Here is a 21632-nt window from a genome sequence, read left to right as displayed (position 1 = left end):
TATGCTCATCTTGTTCGACTGTTCATATTATCTACCATGGAGCCACTTATCTCTTTGCCATAAATATCAAAACCTGTTCAAATATGTATTTTACTTTTTTGGGTTAACAAAATCTTTTCCAAACCAATAAATAAGCTACCAACTGAATTTATGGTTCAACCTTACATATTACGTAATCGCTGACGCAAATAACAGTTCACAGAAGATTGTATAAAAAAACGTGTACAACAACTCTTTTTTGGTTTTATTATATCATAGTTTTTAAGCTTTTCTTATATATTTTATTCTAGTGATAAAGTTTCTAGAAGAGTTATATATTTTATTATTTGTACTTTTATATTTAAAAGATTATTTTGATTGCATGATTAATTATTACTTTTATTCATGAAATTGAAGGTTTTAATAAATAAAATTTAATTTATTAATATTAATTATAATACTATTACATATTTACATTATTCAAATAATATAATATAATAAAATTAATTTATTTACTACTTTTTATTTTAATTTCTAATTTAAAAATGAATTTACAAGTTATTTATCTACTATATTAAAAAAACTAAAACTTAAATTGATAATTAAATATTAATTTAAAAACTATTTGTTAATATACACTACAAACAATCATGATATAGAAATTAATTTGTAAAACCAAAATAATTAGTTGCAATAGTAATTAAATTAGAGACCATTTTAGAAACTAAAAAAATATGGTTTTTAAATTAGTTTATATTATTGTTAAATAGTATTTAAATTGGTATCGAATTAGCAATCAAGATTTTTCTATCAAATTTAGAAACTAAATAATTGGTAGTTAAAATCTTAGTTGTTAATTAAATATCAATCTATAAACTATTTAATAATAATAGAAACTAATTTAAAAACCAATTTATTTTTAGTTTCTAAAATGGTCTCTATTCTAGTTACTATTGCAACTAATTATTTTGGTATCTAAAAATTCTTTTTAATTCATGATTTTCATGTAGTGATAAAACTAATTTATATATTAATTTTTATTTTTTTAAAATACTATTTAATTTAGTCAATATAGAAACTAATTATATTTTATCTTTAAAATTAATATTTATTTAATAATTTTTTAATAATGATATTCTATTTTTATATGTTATTTTTCTTGAAATATTAGAAAAAATAAGTTTATTTTAGAAAGTATATTATAAAATTTAAAACATTTTTTTAAAATTATTAATATTCATAAAACAAAAACTTTTCTGGATGTTAAAAATTAAAAAATTTATATTCTATTCAGTACTCCCTAAAATGTAAGAAAAATATATACTTTTATACTGTAAAAGTTACTTTACAGCTTTTTTTAAATATCCCCTCAAACATAAAAAACAAAAGAACGTTTAATAATTTTGTAGCTTATGAGTGCAATAGGAGTGTTTAGAGAAACTAGTTTTTTGAAGAAAAAGAAAAGTAAAAGTAAGTTTTTCGTTTTAAAGTTGTGTATGTAAATAATAGATAAATTTTCCCTTCATCTCCAGCACCCTTATATATAAATTAAAAAAAAGTTAGTTTTAATTTTTTTTAAAATTTTAAATAATCCGAAGCATAACTTTACATTTTTAAATAACACAAACTGCATTTCGCACCTCATACTCATGTCTTTCTTTCAACTGCAACACTTTCATTCTTCTTCAATCCCAGTGTTTGAGAGAGTAGTTTGATCATTTGAACGTGTGTAAGATAATTGACGAGAATATTCATTGTATTCAACATTCTCTAGTGCGAAGATTTTTATTTTTTTTAGTTTTGTACTCCATTTTGCATCTCGTTATTTTTTTTTTCTGGATTGTGTAGTTTCCCAAGAAATGAAAAACAAATAAGCGAACAAAAACATAGCCACCAAAACACCACAAAATTTATTTCAACCACCACTGTTCACCACCAACCACAACCACAAGTAATCACCATCACTTGAAAATGAAGAAAAAGACATCACACTCTCCACTATACTTAAAGTGTATTGTGGGAATTAGAAAAATATATAAAGGTGCAGAGGAAATGTATGGAGGTGCAGGAAGAATTTGCCAAAATAGTATCATGTGAGTCCTAGCTTAGTGCAAGCTTGCTAACTCCTAGTGGTTTGTTTCTTCCTCCACCTTCATAACTCCTCTTTGCATCCTCGTACGTCAGGCAAAAGACCATTTTGTTCTTAAAAAATACATTTTGGATTCTATAATTTAAAAATGTATTTTTTTTCTTTTTACACTTCCTGGATTGTTTAATCTGAAAGATATTTAAATACCTTCCTTCTGAATTATACAACATAGAATATTTTTTCTTTAAGAAAATACAGTTTGGATTATAGAATTATGAAGGTATTACCGAATCCAGAAATACATTCTGAATATTATAATTTTGAAATACCTTTTGAATTCTATAATTTAAAAATATTTTCTAGATTTTATAATTCAAGTGTATTTTTTTTAAGAAACTCATTTTGGATTATTTGAAAAGTATTTTCCAGATTTTATAATTCAAAGTTTTTCCATATCACTCTATCTAAAATGAAAAAATAATAGAATAAAGGATATTTTTTATACTTTAAGAAATATGAGGTGTCAAAAGAAGCTATGAAGTGGATAAGAAACAAACATTTCAATGACATGCAACCGAGACCAAATTCTAGACTTCTTCAAGCCCAACACCCCAAATCCCAGGTAAAAAAAATTTATTAAAATTTGTTAAGTTGATATAACATAGTAAGATCCACTAAAAAATAAGTAAAATAGCTTAATTTTAATTTAGGGATGCAAATTCTGTAAATACGGGTGTTAAAAATCGATTCAATCTAAATAAATAACTAAACTCGATTAAAAAAACTAATCAAAACATTTTTTTTTAGTTTTTGGATTTTTTTATCATTCGGTTTAAAATTTATATTGAAAATTTAGATTCAAATTGTTTACTATATTTAAATATAATGTTATATTTAGAATTACTTAGAAACTAATAAGTTTTACAGATTGATTGTATACAGTGTAGGTACAATATATTTATATGTATCAAGACATGATAACAAATTTGAATTACATTATTTAATTATAAGATTATGTAATTTATTTATGAACATAAGATAAATTTGAAACTATGAATATGATAATGATTAAATATGGATTTTCGTATTGATTGCAGAGCTTCCAGTCACACACAACCACATAACTAAGAGCATGAGGACCTAAATGTTGTTTATGGATTTATTTGCACATATGGCTCTAATTAGACTTTTATTTATTTTTTTAAGTCCAATCAATAGGACAACTCTAGGGTTAAGGAATGTACAAACATATCTAAGAAAACCTCCAAGTCATCAAAACATAAACTAAAACTTTGGTCAAAAGAACACAAGAAGACTAGGTTTTTTCTAACTAGTCAACATTACTTTTTGGTCAAACTTTAGCTTAAATAAATTGTATAAGTTGTTTAGGATTTAATGGGCCATGTATTGGGCCTATTAGCATAAAATAATGGACCAAATATTTGGGCCAAGTAGCATAGGTTTTTGGGCTTGTATTTAGGCCAATAGTAAAATATGTCTACTTAGGATTAAAAGTGACTAGTTAAGGTAACAACTGAGCTTCTTTGAGCCCAATGTAACCCTGAAACATCTAGGACATATTGGAGGACGAAAATTACCTTGGTAGGAGCACATGGACGCCCACATGGCAACCTAGGAGTGGAGATGATTTAGCATGAAATGTGTGAGTTAAACATGGAAAGCGTGACTCCACGTGGCACTTTCTCATTGAAGAGTTTTATTTTGAATTTTCAAATTTTGGCTCCAAAATGTTCAACCTTCTCTCTCTAAATTGAGGTGCTTGGCTCATGAATTATTAAGAACAAACATATGAGTGAATTGTTGTCAAGTTTGCATGTTTTCTCACTCCTTTGTCTAGACTCTCTAGGATAGACACATTGATCTTCTTCTTCACCTTTTTCAAGTGATATGGCCCAACCAATCACTATCCCTACTTCTCATGCAACTTCAAGGAAACCATAGCTTCATTGGAGTCATCCTTGGTCCATCTCCTTCATCAAGCTTCCTCCAACTCCAACAAAAATTCAAGAAATCAAATCGGTCATGAAGGCAACACCATCAGGTATAGTGAACTCTTTATAGAATCGATCATTTGGTTATAAACCTCTAGGAATATATGGTTTGATTATTTGTGTGGTAGTCCATTTGGTGATCATTAGTAATTATATATGTTTAAATAGTTAATTATGATTTTGTTTGTCATTTCTAATTAAGTTGTAAGAGTTTCATGTTCTTTTTATAAGGGTAAGTTATATGACGAAATAGAAGAAAGATGCAACTTAATAGTTTGGGTTGTTGTAAAGTTTATTGTTTAATACAAACATGATGTATCTTAATAGTCATCACATTATGTGATCCTTGAAAATGTCAAAGAGTATATATGTCAATTGAGAAAGAGTCTTAGATTTTCTTCCAATGACTAGAGACCATATTAATGCATGAGTGTCTGTATTTAGAAAGTCACCTTTTAGTACATTGTTTGATGAAAGGTAATGATCATGGTGGGTATAAAGAAGTACTTATCAAGTAAATGAACATATGGATGGTTTAGAGTACTGTCCTGGACTAGGATATTCATAGGCCAAACTTGGAACCATTTGATACCTTCTCAACATCTCCAGTATTAGGTAGTGAATATATATATATATATATATATATATATATATCTTTTGTGGACTGGAAAAATAACCGATATTCTTGAGAAAAATAATTATGATTGTACATATTTTTAATGAGAAATACTTAACTACCTAATCACTTTCTAGGTAACTTTTGATGTTCATAGTAAATCATCATAAGTGGAATATGAGTCTATAAGTTTGATGAAGTGAAATTAAGTCTTATAGTTGTTGGTCAAATCCTAGGCTTATATTGTTTGTATTGTATTTCAATTTATTAAGATTAAGATTTAAGACTTAAATAGACTATATTACTTTCCATGTTTTTTTCTCATACGTGCCTAGTAAAGAAAAGAACTAGCTCAATAAGAATTGTTTGAAAAATTTAAAAGATCTTCTCTAGAATATTGACTCGTGAACAACTTAGTTTTAATATCATTGAGAGATATTAAATATATTGATAATTTTTTATTCTTATGTAGAACTCTTATCATTGTACATAACTTATGTATTTTTGTAATATACTATGAATAATTATAAAAATGTAAAATGTTAGTTGTGTTGATTAACTTTTTATAAGAAAATATTCAAACTTTAAAAAAAACACAAAAATTGTAAGTTAATTAACAATTATTTATGATAATGACGTGTATTTATATCATATAATTTCATTATACTTGGTAAATGCAAAACGAGAAACTGTTTGATTAAATTTTTGAAATTCAATCATTATTTTATTATCTTTATGAGAACTACACGTCAGATAATATTATTTTATCTACTTTTTGAAATTTTTAATTGATTGCTTAAACTACTCTTAATTTTTATTTTTCTTTGCATGAATTTTGGTTTAGGGTATTTTGAAGAGCCATTTTTCATGATGGAAAATTTATGAGATATTGAAAATGTTTAATTTTCATACATAATAATAATCAGTGTGATACCGAGTCATTATAAATTTTAAAATAATTATTATAAAATTAATATTCTCATTATTTATTTATGATATTTTATTATTCAACTATATTAAAATCATTTTAATATTATATGCGAAGTATATTTAAATTAAGGATAAAAAATTATTTTGGTCTTGAAAGTGTATTGCCTTATTACGTTAGTTTTAAAATTAACAAAATTTCTAAAATTTCTAAATATAATATAATTTATTAATTGTTTTAATCAAGTTCAAACTGAAATAATAGTAGTAACATATAATTATACATCAAAATTAAAATAAATAATAAAGTTTAGTGGCTTAGCTGAAATTATTACAAATTAAAAGAGTTGTTTAAAAAAAGAAAAATAAAAAAAGAGTTGTTTAAAAATGTATTAAATTTTAGGATTATTATGTCAGAAATTTAGATAGTTGTTTAAAAAAAGAATTTTAAAGAGTATATTATATGTTTGGTGAGAAAAGACCCTTTTACACTTAAATTAAATTGTGAAATGAAATGGTTGTTGCGGTAAAGTATAAGTGAAGGCGGAGAAGGGGAAATTGCAGAAAAACAGAGAGAGCAACATGGAAAACGACGACGTTGAAATGCTCGGTTCAGACAGCAACGAAGCTGTATGCAATGCGTTCATTCCATTTGCTTTTGCGTTTCATCTCTGCATCAATTTCCGTTTCAATCAACATTGCTTCACGCATCAATGCCGATTGCATTGCAGGGCTTGGAGTTGGATGGCATGAAGAAGCGCTTGAAGGAAATGGAAGACGAAGCTTCTGCTTTGCGGGAGATGCAGGCCAAGGTCGAGAAGGAAATGGGATCTGTTCAAGGTACCTTCTTTCGTAAATTATTTGTTTTGCTACTTTTTCAAAAGAAAAATTAAATATTCAACTTTTTTATGTTATTTGTGAAATTATATGTATTTGATATAAGTTGGGTTGAATTGGCTGTGTTCTGTGTGAGAATTAGCTCTAGTTTGTTTGTTTTGCATTGTTAACATAGATCATAATTCTTCCAATTAGTTAATTTTTAGTTAATTACCTTAAAAAAAATAGGATTCCGTGTGCTGCATGCTTGGTAATGTATACTGTGTCATGCAATTGATTCCTTTGTCGAAGACCGAAGAGTTCACTTAAGAGGTTAAGAAAGGCTCTTTAACATGGTTGTGAATGGCAAGATGTTTTGTTACACTCGCGATAATTGTGTTATAGACTGATGCTAGCTGAAAATTTGTCAAGTTTTGTTTCCAAATATGGAGTTCTGGGTTAATGCATGGATTATTTGATTTTGGGCGATACTTGGGGATGCTTGAGTGCCGTAGTGCTCAAGGCTTCAGCTTTTCTCGTTAAGAGAATGCATAGCAGGATGCAATGCTTGTTGTGAATGAGAGAGGCCTCATTGACAGCCGATCGTCTCCCCACGTGTCTCTTTTATTTGACTTTTTTTCTTAACCTTAAAAGAAAATTGTGAATGTTATTTCTTTTGTCTTTACCTTTGTCTTTTTCCTTCTGATTTATCTTCTTCTCCTTGCATATGGTGTGACCACTGTATTTTCTTAGTGTGCAAGACATTTCATTACAATCGATTCTTGGACTCTTGTTTCTGTTATTGATTCTTATCTCCAAATAGCTCCTGCTCCTGCTGCTTCGAGTCAGAACAATAAAGAGGAAGTAGATTCTCGATCAGTCTTTGTCGGCAATGTGAGCTGTCTCTTCTTCTGTTTACATTTAAATTTTATATTTTGCTTATTTAATTCTTTAATTGACGTGTTTCCTAATATGGGCCGTGTATGCTACTGAAATTAACTTATATATTTTGTCTGTAGTTATTAATTCATAGCAAGGCAACGTGTCTAAGTGTGTTGGCTGCTTTTGGAACAAAATAGATTGTGATTCCTGGAGTCACATGACTTTATGTTGTGTTTGCATTAATTGTTGAGGATTTGGACTTAATCTCGTTACTCTTAATCCTGAGGCTCTATAAAGTCTAGACTCTAGCATTCCATCATTATACATAATTAGGGAACCAATTGAACCTTAATGTTATGAAAAACATATTTCATGGTTTGATATTACACACATGTGTGTGTCTGCATGTGAACGTGACAATGTAAGAATAATAGAATGTGATAGAATAGAACTCCAACATCCATAAGTGGTCTCTCTTTTTTCTGACAGTGAGAATATATTCCCAGCAGCAAGATGAAAATGTCTTTTATCCGAACAGCCATATTGAACAGCATTTGGCATGTTTCTTGCTGTTGTTTACTGTTTTATTTTTAGGTTTTGCTTTTAGTTCAGCATACTGTTTTTTTTAGTTACTGTTTTTGTTGTTTGTGTGTCTGCATCAGTCATAAATAAGTGATATTGAGGGCACCTTGACATGAGGAAATGAAGCAATGCGATGTAGAGGAGATTTTTACTCAGATAAAGAGAAGGAGGGAAAAATTAAAGCAAGTTGTTGATTAGATATAGATATATGTCCATTAAAAGACGGAAGAATATTTGATTTTACTGTTTGATTATTTTGACAAGAGTTGACTAATTTAAGGCTTCTTTGTTGCAAAGATTTTCTATTCAAATCAATGGTGAATCAGCTGGATGCTTACCATGAAGTATCCATGTTAGTTTAATAACTTTAATCCAGATTGCAGATCTAGGATAACAAGATTATGTAGGATGAGTAGACTATTGATGGCATAAAGCTTCTCTGTAGTCTGTATAGAAATTATGATTTTGGAACCTTACAAATTTGATTCTTACGCTAATGCATTTTCTTTTGTTGTATCGTATCATGATTTAGATCCTATGTTTTATCTGGCTTATGTTCAACCTCAACCTTAATCACAACTTTTACTGAATACAGCTCCTTTTAAATCTAATATTTTGGTTTTCCCTTGTATCTCTTATTCGAAGCTCTTGAAGGGCATGGAACAAACCCTAGCAACATGTCTTCTCTTTCACCCGTTATGCTACGATATGTTACCTATAGCCTTTTACTCAAATCCACACCTGCCCGACCAACCTTGATTTGTTACCTATAGCCTCTTACTCAAATCCATACCTGCCCTACCCACCTGACCTTTTTCAATTGGCTTGTCTTTCCATCACTGTTGCTAAGCAACTTGAAGCCCCAAATTTCTCACCTTTATTTAGAACGTGCTTCTTTCAAAATCCTAAGCTGTTCATATTAACCTGTACTGTTGGAGGAATAAATTTTCATCCCATTTTACTGTGCGTGCAACCTTATTTGAAATTAACCTCGGGAAGTCTATTTTTTTTATACACCGATAAAATGATATTGATAGCTTTTCTCAGTCCACTCATAGTTGTTCATCTGGGTCATACAATGGTTTCCTCTTGAACTTTGACTTTCATACTCAGTTCAGATGTTTGTTTTACTCCATGTGATCAAATGTACATGGCCATTTATTGGTCCTTTATGCGTTTTTCTGTGTATGTCTAACTCCAGTTAGTATTGGCTTTAGCTGACTTTTTTTCTCTCTTAATGTATCTTAGCCAAAGTTGTTCATGTTCGTTGCTCGTGTATAATGCGAATGCCTCACTGCTAATTGAAAGATTAATGCATTAGTCTTCACCTACTTAAATCTTGGAAATTTTGAATTTTTAAGTTGCTACTAATTTAAACTTTTAGATGGTGAGAAATTTCTTTTTTTGGTGTTGAATGTGTTTTTGATATTTCAAAGTTTGATTGTGTTTTCAAGTGGTGGTGTCCTAATTGACATATGCCCGACTCCAATCGCAGGTTATGCATTCATCTACAGGTTTCTGGTTTAGTAGTGCTGCAGTTGGAAGTATGTGATAAAAAGATATAATATTTAGCTGGAGAGAAAATTTTGTGAGAAGTTTACAAAATTAAGATTTGAAAACAAATTATGCAACAAAAAAAAAGGGAAGGATTGACAAAATTTAAGAAGCTAAAGCATTAATTGTTTTGGAAGGTGATATTCATGGAGTTGTAGTATGGTGGGCTACCGATTTGGCTCCTCTAAAATGAGGATATGCACTTTAGATGATAAATTGAACTTGTAATTGTTGATTAAAAAAACCAGTGGTCGATAATCGTGATAAAATTAAATACATGTTTAAAAAAATCTAGCTTAATTATGATCTCAATCTGTGATTTCTTTTAATTACTGGTTATTATTATACTTTATCTTCTATATCGCGTTCCCCTCACTTTGGAGGAGTCAAATCCAAAACATCATATTTTGATAGTGAAGAGGAAGGTAGGAAAAAGAAAAAAAAAATACATGTAAAACTAACTACAATTTAGGGTGAAAATACAGGCCCATAGCATAGAAACTTTCAAAGTTTTTGTGGTGGGATGAACAGAAGAATGGATTAGATTGCAGATCGAGAACGTGGATTCCTACTGGTGGGAAGAGGATTTTGTAGCTAAAGGACAGTTCGTGGTATCTCCCATTTTGATAGCAAAGCCAACGGATGCTTTTGGCGGTGCCTAGTGCTCAAAAGTATAATAGGTATTTTTTCTCATGGTGAGGGGTCCTTGACATTTCTATGTTTACTTCCTTGGAATCAAGAGGGAATTTTGAATCAATTTTATTTTTTACTGATATTTTAACTAATTCACCACAAAATCTGAAAGAAAAAGAGGGTTGAGAAGCCAAAAACGGTACGTGAAGTTCCTTTTAGTTCCGTGATAAATTGGTTTCCTTCATATATCTTATTGAGTTAAAATTGATGTTTTGTAGTTTGTAAATTGCATAGTATCCTGGGATATTATGAAGAGAAGAGTGGAGTGGATGACTGACATCAAAATTACAAACCATTTAAATAGGCAATGGGTGTATTATATTGCATGGTTGTTTGTTATAATTATTGATTAGAAATTTGCTTACTAATTTCTAGAACTCTCGATATTATCATAATGCTCTAGTTGCAATGCACAACAGTTTCCATGGACAACCAATAGCAAATTGATTGGCTTTCCGTGTGGCTTTGTCATCAATTAATCTCTTAGGATTGATATTTTCCACAGGTGGACTATTCATGTACTCCAGAAGAAGTGCAGCAGCATTTCCAGTCATGTGGAACCGTAAACCGAGTCACCATCCGAACTGATAAGTTTGGCCAACCAAAGGGCTATGCTTACATAGAGTTTCTTGAAGTGCAGGCTGTTCAAGAAGCTCTGTTGCTGAATGAATCTGAACTACACGGGCGTCAATTGAAGGTTAGAACAAGAGGGTCTTGTTTAAAAAATATCTGCATTTTCGTTTTTAACCTTCCATTCTGTCATGGACGTTTTGCAGGTTACTGCTAAGAGGACCAACATACCAGGGATGAAGCAATATCGTCCTCGCCGGCCTAATCCTTACCAGGGGTTTCGAGGCAGAGCCCCGTATGCACCTCCTTTTGCTTATGCTCCTTTTGGATATGGGTATGTTATTTTCATTTGTTTCCTTTCCATGGGCATTTCATCTTGGACCACAAAAACATCAACCCACGCCAGAAATGAAGGGCGGAGTGGATTGATTTATTTGGGGTGCAGGAAGCTGGTACCCCATTCTAAGTTTTCTATTTTTGCTGTAAATAGTGGACATGTAACACTCATCATCTTTTTATTGCAGAAAAGTTCCAAGGTTTAGAATGGGGATGCGCTATAGCCCCTACTATTGAATGTCTAATTATGCAGAATTAGAAGTATTGTTTAATGGATGGAAGGACATAACCTACTCCTTGTTCTAGTGTCATGGTTGATGTAGGCCATTCAGTATGAGGGAATGGTCCGGCCACCGATTAAGCAGCAAACCTTGTAAGCTTACGATGTATTCCTCTGCATTTTTTTTTATATCTGATATATATTCAAATTTTCTTTGTAAAAGTATCCTTGTTAAAAAAAATGTTAATCTGTGGGGTTTTAAGTTGGGTTTTTTCTTCTCTCAAATTTGTAATGTGTAGGTGCATCTCTCCATTGTTAGTGTAGGCCTCATTTTTCTTTACGAAAATCCAAGCAATAGTTGTTCCTAGTTCTTATTGTTGTCCTAGACTAGCTGTGTCGTGATTGTCAAAAGTCAAAACCTATGATAATTAATAGTCGGCTATGGGAAAACGTTGTCCCGAAGGTCACACTACTTGCATTTTTGTGTACAAGATCATTTCAATTAATTCGTTTTTCATTAAATTGGTTAATTTATTTAGTGACATTAAATTTATTAATAACATATTTTGAGAGAAATAGCTATGTAATCTATTTTAGTACTTTGTGGCTAATTATTTTTTCCAATATCTTCTCATGAAAGGAAGTCTCTATCTTAAGAACTTCAAATTTTTTATTGATTATGGATTAAAAGTTATAAAATTATTAAAGGCAGTTTGGTAAAAAAAAAATACTGGAAATCATTTTGAAAAGATTTCAGTAAAAAGTTCGAGTCATTCTTCACGCAAGTGAAAGGCTAATATGTCCATGCAATTTCTCTTGAGTAACCTTATACTGTGACCCTCTGCACTGAGTATCAGAAGAACTTGCGTGGTTTACACTTCAGATTGCTGTAAATGCCTTCTTAAAGACAGTCAACTAACAATTTGAGTCATACCATGCCTATTTAGCTATTCATTCAAATATTTCCTTGACATGTACGTATAAAACTGCAGTGGCAAACTGTGACGAAAAAGCACTGAAAAATGTGGAAGAACTGAGTCGAGAATACGATGCGTAGAGGCATAGTCCAGTTCAGCTTATGACAGTTATTTTATAGCAGAGGGTAAAATCAAATAACCACGTATCTGTATAAAAGTGTAAATTTTATTATTCAAATTTGTGGCATGAATAAACTAACACACCCATCAGTTCTTATTTAAAGCTGACTTTTGTTGAATGAGAAACTGGTTGGGAAACAGAAAGGGACATAGCGTGTAACTCCACCCATCAGAGTGTTCTGCCCAAGGCCATGCCATTATCAAATTCCTACTTATTTCAAAGGAAGACCATCAATCTTTCACCCTACCTCACCCCAATCTTCACGTTGAGAAGGGTAGAAGCCAATACTTATCAGAAACATAATTGCAAAGAAAAAGGACCCACCAAAACTATCTAAAACAATGACACCCCTGTAGCCTTTTACACACTTTGTGAGATTCACTTCACCCTACCAACATCATCATGACCGATACCTCGCCATAATGGTCTCCCAGGCCCCCAACACCACCACCTTTATTCTCATTTACCCATAAACAAACAAAAACACCAACCCTCTTCTTCCACCGCTTCATTCCTCAACCACCTTATCTTACTTTACCCAAACATATCAATAATTCATAAAAAAAAAAAATCCACTCTCCATCCCTTTTCTTAAAATTACACAAAACAAACTCATCAACCTAACTTCACACACATATAAAATATATCTATATCACATTAATCATATCCCCTTTTTTAATCTTATTCTTCCTTATTCATAATTTACTATTTATACAACATTCCACTTCCTCTATAGTCTTTTAGTAGCACAATTTACACGTAACACTAAACGACAAAAGCAGGCTTAGGCTTAGAATTTAGAAACACACTTCCTCCGATCCTACTCCGTTATCCATTATCCATTATCCATTCTCCATCCCCTGCTTCCGCTCCCATCGACCAATATCAACATCATCCCACGCCACGTCGCACGCTCACACGAGGGTCTTGCATGTCAAACTCTGCGGGTCCCACATCGCTGGCACGAGGTACCTCCTCCCATTCACACCATGCGCATTGTAGCTCGCCCCGGTTACCTTATCCACCAGGACCCGACCCGGATATCCAGGATACGACCCGCTTCCAAAAACCCCCGGGCAAGCCGAAACAGCCTCCAATGGCGCCGTCGGGGGGCCCTGGAAGTAACCGTTATTGAAAGGGTTCGTGACAGTCCCAGCAAGAAGGGTGGCCAAATTAATTATCATTCCGTCAACGCCAACGTCGCCGTTAGGCGCTACTAATGGCGGCGTTTGGGGTCCGTAAATCGGCTGGTGGAAGGGCCACGCGCATTGCCCGGGGCACTGTGTTTCGGAGTTTCCGACCCATATATAAGCGGTGCGGGTAGCGTTTTGGACGCCGCGGGTAGAGCCGTGGGTCCCACAGCGGCTCATGCAGAAACCCTTGACGGCGACGTCTTTACCCGTTAAGACGACCGTTATCGAGTTGAGTTGATTGAACTTGGAGGCGAGCGCGAGCAGGTGTTTTCCCTCGAGGCTTTTCCCGAGCGTGTAAGCCGGGTGCAGAATCTGGCTCCCTACGACCAGCGCAGAGGATCCCCCCTTGTAGTTCTCCGTGGTTTTCCACCACGTGGCAGTGGAGGGAAGCGCCGCGTTAGGCGCTTTGCTTAGCGAGTTTATGAAGTCGACGATTACGGAACGTTGGATCGGGGTGAAGCTGCCGTACCAGATGAGATTGACGGTGATGCGGCCCTTGAGGAGCTGGCCGTTGTGGTACTTGAGCACAAGTGGCTGCTCCTGTACAAGCTCCCCTACAGTTAGTAAGGGGAAGAGGAGCAGCGTGAGCACTGCAGAGAAGGCGATGGCAGCGTTGTAATTAGAAGGCATGTTGTGGATTAGAAGGAAAGTGTGAAGAGAGAGTGTTTGAAATGAATTGACGATGGACACGAGTAAGATAGTGAGACCTATTTATATACCTGATGAGCGGAGACAGCTGTGACCACTGAGGTGTCAACATCCTCATCCTCCACGTGTCCCTTTTTCATTCGCTACTTCTTTCACAGCCTGTCCAAATTTCAACTTCATTATGTTTCTTACCATTTTCCAACCATTTCACACTTCTACTCATCTAAATATTACTTTTCTTTTATTTTTAAATATTGCATCATATCATTTTAATTTTTTATTTTTATTTCGCAATCCCTAGAATGCTTTAGCATGCGTTTCAGCACAATTTAAACCTGGCTAGTTGGGCCCCACCTGCAATTGGAGTGGGGATATGGGCCGTAGGATTTTATTCGACGGTGAGATTGGAGCCATATAATTGGAAGGGTTAGCGTGTGATTCAGTCTGCATCGACTTTGATGAGATTGACGTCAGATGCAGAGTTCCAGGAAGAAAGAGTGTTTCAGTATATTTAATTTATCCGCGCATGCAACTCTTTTCTCTATTCTTCAAATATTTTATTACACAAATCGATGTATGTAAACTAACATTTAATATAGAGTCTTTAAACCTCCAATAAATTATACCTATAAAGAGAAATAAAATTTGTTAATAATATATATCATCGTAAAGAAATTAAATAATTTTAAAATTATATTACCTCATATAACAATTCTAAACTGATATATTTTATTATATATAGCTGCTAAAGTAGCAAATTTTTTTTTCTAATTGTAATGAATTGTTACTCTATTATTACTCTAATAATATTTCTCCTAAAATATCTTAATTCTAATTCATGTCTAACGTTTAGTTACACATACTATCACAATATATATTTGAAGAATAATTTTCAAATATTAGTAATAACCAATGTAATAAATTAATTTTTAAGTTAAATTTGTTTTTTGATATACTTTCATGTAAAATTGATTTTTATTTTTAGTCTAAATTTTAATTTTATTAAATATTTATAATAAGAAAATTATTGAAATAACTTATTTTCAAATTTTTTACATGACAAACTAAATATTTCATGGTTTTGAATATTATAATATTATAATTTAGTTTACCCTGAAAATTAATTTTTTACATAAAAAACAATGATAAATATTCATTTTAATAATTTTTTATTACAAATATTCCATAAGTCTAGGAACTAAAGAAAAAAAATCAATCTACCGTTATAATACATGTATATTGTTTTATACATTAATTCAATTTCAACGGCTTTTTTTTTGGTTTTACAACAATGAAGATGTTATCTCAATCTTTCCTTTACTAGAATGATAGAAAGAATATGTAATTCTTCTAGTTTAAATTATGTTTATGATGATAAACTTTCCTTTTAACTTCAGAGGGTAGTGTGTGAGCAATGGCTAATTAATATTTATACTGCCTAAATTAAAATTAATCTAAAAATAAGCTAATTTAAAATTCATGAAATGACTCGTTTTAATTTTGTTAGATCTACTTACTCAATGGGAAAATAACTGAATTAATTAGATAAATTTTATTTCCGATTATAATAAATCAAATAAAAAATATACTGACTTTTTTCTATTAAACACTTTCATTCGTCCATCTTGATCTATTTGATAAAAATAAAATTTAAATCATCCATTCACATTTTTTATAATACATTACAAAAATTATTAAATAAAAATTAATTATAAATATAAAAATAATAATTAATTATTATATTAAATAAAATAAATATTATTTTAAGGACTAAAAAGTTATTAGTATTTAAATTAATTTCTATTATTGATAAATAGTTTATAAATTAGTATCTAAATAACTACTAATCTTTTAAAAATTATTTATTAATAATAGAAACTAATTTATATACCAATAATTTTTTTAGTCACTATAATAGTATCTAATTTAGTTATTATAACAATTAATTACTTTTTGTCTTTAAAATTGGTTTCTATTTGATGACTTATAAGGATATATTTTGAAAAAATAAATGTTAAAATAGTTTTCAAAAGATAAATTATCTATAAAAAATTCAAAAGTATATTTCTAAATCATTAAAAATATATAAATTTAAGAAATATTTAATTATAAAAAAATTATTCAAATTAATTTTAATACCTTAAAAATTGATAGAAAAATGTATTGGATTTAATTTAATTTATTTTTTATATTTTTTGTAATGGATGAATTATTTATAGATTGACCACATAATGATTGATAAATAGATAGGGTGGCAAGCCATACTTTCTCAAGTAATGATAGAGATTGTCATGTTTCCTCTTTGAGTATTACGTTTGCAAGTGGTTCATCATTTTTTAGGTCTTCCATTCAGAAAAATATTGTAATTTTAAACTAATTTATCTCTAAAAATATTTGAAAAATGTATTTTTGTAATAAAATTTATTCAACAACTTAATAAAATAATAAAAAAATTAAGCAATTTTTTTTTAATGTTATAAAGAAGTTTGAAAAAATCAATTTAACAATTTAAATTTTTCTTTTTATTTCTAAAAAGTTTGTTGTATAAAACTACCAAACAATTTGTTTTTTTTTTCTGAGTTTTTTCAAACTACTCTTGTCTTTATATAGTTTGTTTTTATTTAGAAATATACGTAATTTTACATAAATATAACCTTATTATATATATAGCCTTGAAGATCATCTCACATTACTACTTGTCTCCTTTCTCTTTCTTTCTTTCTTAACCTAAGCAATAATGAACAAAGATGCAAGGTTGAGATAATAATAGGTTGTGAAGGTGAGTGATGTTGAGTTTGAAAAATGGGTATGGGTGTACCTAAGAGCTTTGGAATTTAGGGTTAGGAAGCTCATTAGAAGATACTAAATAGGTCATCTTCTTCAATGATAGTCATGTTTGCCAGCTTTTAGCTCCACACCAACACCATACAAATATGCATGTAGGAGTATCTTTCACGTTATAGACTCAGAATTTTCAAGTTGAGACTTCCACACTCAAACTTAAGAATAAAAAAATTATTTAGTTATATTAATTTATTTTTTTAATTCAGTTTTAAGTCCCTCAAATTTTGATATTTTTAATTGAGTTTTAATTCAAAATTTCGTTCTATTTTTAGTGTTCAAACTTTTTAATCAAGCTTCTACTGTTTAATTTTGTTATCTATTGTCAGTGTTTACTTGTTTTTACTTGAAAAATAAAAAAATAATAATTAAGTTTTAAGTTTTTCATAAATTTTTTTATTCCTACCAAATTTTATTTTATTGGATTTTTAAAATCTTTAAATTTTTCAATTGATTATTTTATTAAGATGATATGATGGTTTGATTTTACAGTTTCAAACATAACATAATAAATTTAGACAAGGCAATACAAAAAACAAGTTGTAGAACCTTAATTATTTTTATCAAACAATATTATTTTGTGTCTCCACATTATTTTAGTTTGATTTTTATTGTAGTTATTAATTTAAAAAATGAAACGCAATATCATAAATATATATATATATATATATATATATATATATAAAGTTCATGTTTGAAACTACAAAATTAAAAAATTATGACACTTCATTTAATAATAAAATTCATGTCACTTTACTTAATAATAAAATTAAATGGCATGACCATAATAGAATATAAATATTTTAATAAAACAAAAATTCTTAATAGAGATTTAGTTTAAGACACCTTAATTTATAAAAAGCTTAAAATTTAATTATCTATTTTTTTTATTTTTCATATAAAGATATGTGAAAAGTGACAATGAGAAGTGACGATTATATGATAAAAATCAATTGAAAAATATAAAAAATTTAAATACTTAAAAATTATAATTAAAATTATATAAAAATTTATGAATAATTTAAAATTCAATTAAATTTGTTTATCTTCAATGGTTTTGAAAATTTGGAAGAACATGTTGGGACGGATATGTAACAAGGAAATAAATGGAGTTTCTGAAAGTGTAAAGATGGCATCGAAGGAAACAAACAAAAATTCCATTACAACCTGTTCTGAATGAACAAGAAAATTTAATGCATGCGAAGAGATGATGATGACACGAATATGGAAAAGTATCAATGTGTATCACATATATATGGGAAAAAGTGGTTTATTAATTGAGTTGGTGGAATTTTTCAAGAAAAATTATTGAGATGGGCGAATTTTGAAAAAATTATATATGTAGATAAGTTGGATATTTGAAATGGACAAATTTTTAAAAATTTATTATCTATATTTATATATAAAGATGATTTCTCTTTATAATTTTTTTTATATAATTTTTTATTCTATTCTTATTTAATATATTTTATTTTATTAGTATAAAGATGTATTTTGTCTATTAAAAAAATTATTAAATAAAAATTAATTTTAAAAACTAAAATAATTAGTTGTTATTGGACTAAATTAGAGATATTTTATAAATTAAAAAAATTATTGGTATATAAAATAGTTTCTAAATTAATATCTAATATTTAGCTATCAATATTTTAGTTATTTGTTACTTTATATTCTAAATTAGTCTTATTAGTTTTTTGTAGACTAATTTAGAAACTAAAATATTAGTAGCTAAAACCTTGATAGCTAATTTAGATACCAATTTAGAAATTATTTTATGATTTTTTTATTAATAATAGAAACCACTTTAGATACCAATACTCTTTTAGTATCTAAAATAGTATATAATTTAGTCAATATATATTTTGTGTATCTTAATTTGGTTGTTATTTAGTGATTTTTTTGTAATGATCATTTCATATGAATTACTTAAAAAATAAAATTATTTAAAAATAAAATAAAATAATGTTAAGGAATAGTTTTTATATGCAAACTAACTTCACACTCTTCCCTTAATTCCTTATTGTAAGGCAACAACAGATTCTCACACCAAATCTCACATATAAAATAAAATAACCTCTATTTTCAATCACTTTTTCCACTCCATTTCAAGCAACTGATAATTTTTTGGTAAAATCATCATTCTTTTGTATTTACCATCAAGTGAATCATAACCTTACGCGAACATCATCACACTCTCCAATCCCAAAACCACCAACGGAAGAAGAGAAAAAAGCTCGAAGAAGAAGAGAAACTCATATAAGAGGAGAAGAAAAAAGAGGTTGATTAATCAATTCATCATTTTTATTTGACATGTTATTTTTTGTTTTTCAATTTCGACTCATCCAAAATTATTTATGAATGTATGTATGTATGTTAAATTTCTATCATCTTATGTATGTATGTTAAATTTCTATCATCGAAGAAGTTAAAAAAAAAAATGTAAATACATTACACCTATGTTTTCACTAGTGTAGATAAGTTCGATCAGTTTATTGTGAATAAGTTGGGTATATATATCAAAAAGTCATGATTCACTTATTCCACCTTAATTATTTTTAATTGAATTTTATTTTATTTTAAATAAATTTGTACATTCTCTACATGATATTCTTAGAATATAGTGTATTTTTTTTAAAAAGCGTCTGATATTTTAGTATATTTTTTGTATATGAAAATATTAGTTGTTAAATTAAAAATTAATATTGTGCCATTAAAAAAAAAAAACAGCATTAGTAAATCTTTTACCAACTATAGCAAACAATATTAAAAATATAAAAATTAGTAACTAAATGTGAAAAAATTGGAAGAAATTAAAATTATAAATTTAACTTCAAAATAAATAAAAAATGACAATAAATTTGTAATTAAATTATAATATAAACATTGTTATATCACATAATTAATTTACCTGTTAGAGAAAATTAATAATAAAATTTGTAATTATATTTTATATATATCTTAGGTTAAACTAATTTTACTTATAGATTTTAATGAATTAACCATGAGTTTTACATCACCAAACTTAATTTAGTCTAGAGTTTAATAGATTGAATCAATTGTTATTATATATATGCATATTAATTTTTTTTTTAAAATCTTTATAAGTACGGATTACGACTATTCATACAAATCTATTTTAAATTAAAATTCGTTTAAAAGGCAGGTTATATTAACGGATCTTATCCTATTAAACTATAACTAAACATTATTTTATTAAAAGAAGAAAGTTCCACTGTGAGTATATTTTTGGTCTAATATTAAATTCATTGAATTTAACATTAATTAGATGTATTATTTTAAGAGTACACTTATAGTTAATTTACTATATTAAAAAAATAAAATTTAGTTAAAAATATTTAAAAAATAAATTTAAGTATAACTCAATCTTATAAAATTTATTCACTAAGTTAGTTAACTTATTTTATATATTCTGATATATATGATCACCATATAATTTTTTTGGGTGAGAGTATCAACTTGTGTATATAATTAAATATTAATTAAATATTTATGAATAGTTAGAACATGATAAACACATTAAGATAAATTCTAAATATCATTTTAAGAATTAAATTTAATTTAATCTTATAAAATTAATTTATAAAATAATATTTACACTCTGTTATATATTTATATATTATAAATGAAGTTTGAAATTTCTAAGCAGCGTGAGAATAATAGAGTATTATAATATATTTAATAAATAGAAGGTTGGATTTGAAATGAATAATTAAATTGAAGTAATAAGTTGAGAGAGATGGAAAGAACATAAAGGAAATTTAAGGCAGTTTGTTTGAGGGAGATGGAGAGAGAAGAGAAAAGTGGAAAGCTAAGGAAGGGGATTTGAATTTGAAGTGAGGTTTCTGAGTTTTTGTTTAGTTGGGGTTTATATGATGTTATGAAAAGAGAGAAAAGGAAGAGTGAGAAGTTTGGGTTAGAAAAAGGTGAAAGAAGAGTCACGTGTTGCGTGAGTGAAGAAAAGGAGAGTGGTCGTCGGCAACACACGGAGCTAACAAAACTTTGATTTGAATATGGTTTTTGCAATGGATAAGCCAAACATCACGTGTCACTCACATCCTCCTCTTAGTACTAACTCACCCGCAAAATGTCTGCTCCAACTGGACAGGTTCATTTAACAAAAAAATAAGTGCATGAATGCTACAGTTCCTTTGAAAGCTGTTTTTCGATGACCAGATGCGTAAAAGGGAAAAGCTTAACTTTTTTTAATAAACATAAATGTCACATTTCTAGTTTTATCACTTTTCTACTCACGTTTTCTTTACCTTTTTTTCATGGTTTTGGAATTGTGCAGTGAAGCTTTTGGATTTCAATGTGCTTTTTTGCTTTTATCGTTTGCTCACATTTTTAATATTATTTTTCGTAGTAAAAAGGATAAATTTGAAATGTGTACTTGTGAAGTAGTACTTGTATAATTTGAACGTATGAGAAGGACAAAGAATAGAAGAAAGAAAAAGGAAAACTGTAGTTAGCAATAATGGTGCTCCACCTACTGTACGTCATGGTTTGGCCCTTCACATCAGAACGACAGAACTGGTTGAAAGGCTAAGTATGAAGC

General features: G+C 29.2%; 2 protein-coding genes across 4 annotated transcripts; one reads left to right on the top strand and one right to left on the bottom strand.

Annotated features, from left to right (window-relative positions):
* Positions 1 to 6092: 6092 nt before the first annotated feature.
* LOC137811867 (polyadenylate-binding protein 2-like) lies at positions 6093 to 12492 on the top strand. Of its 3 annotated transcripts, XR_011081185.1 has the most exons (7): positions 6093 to 6253; positions 6355 to 6463; positions 7263 to 7333; positions 10656 to 10847; positions 10927 to 11054; positions 11245 to 11429; positions 12269 to 12492. XR_011081185.1 is itself a non-coding variant. In XM_068613723.1 (6 exons), the coding sequence occupies exons 1-6, from the start codon at positions 6206 to 6208 to the stop codon at positions 11291 to 11293; spliced, it is 597 nt and encodes a 198-aa protein (XP_068469824.1). In that variant the 5' UTR covers positions 6093 to 6205; the 3' UTR covers positions 11294 to 11546. The 3 variants fall into 3 exon arrangements, 2 of the variants coding, with proteins under 2 accessions (XP_068469824.1, XP_068469825.1); XM_068613723.1 differs by lacking the exon at positions 12269 to 12492 and having other exon boundaries at positions 11245 to 11546; XM_068613724.1 differs by lacking the exons at positions 6093 to 6253; positions 6355 to 6463; positions 7263 to 7333; positions 12269 to 12492 and adding an exon at positions 10325 to 10478 and having other exon boundaries at positions 11245 to 11546.
* On the bottom strand, positions 12402 to 14513 carry LOC137811866 (protein EXORDIUM-like 2). Its single transcript, XM_068613722.1, has one exon. It carries the CDS (start codon positions 14195 to 14197, stop codon positions 13289 to 13291), a length of 909 nt encoding a protein of 302 aa, XP_068469823.1. The 5' UTR covers positions 14198 to 14513; the 3' UTR covers positions 12402 to 13288.
* Positions 14514 to 21632: the final 7119 nt, after the last annotated feature.

Source organism: Phaseolus vulgaris, chromosome 2, assembly GCF_000499845.2.
Source record: "Phaseolus vulgaris cultivar G19833 chromosome 2, P. vulgaris v2.0, whole genome shotgun sequence".
Classification (NCBI taxonomy): domain Eukaryota; kingdom Viridiplantae; phylum Streptophyta; class Magnoliopsida; order Fabales; family Fabaceae; genus Phaseolus; species Phaseolus vulgaris.
This window is presented reverse-complemented; position numbering and strand designations above follow the sequence as displayed.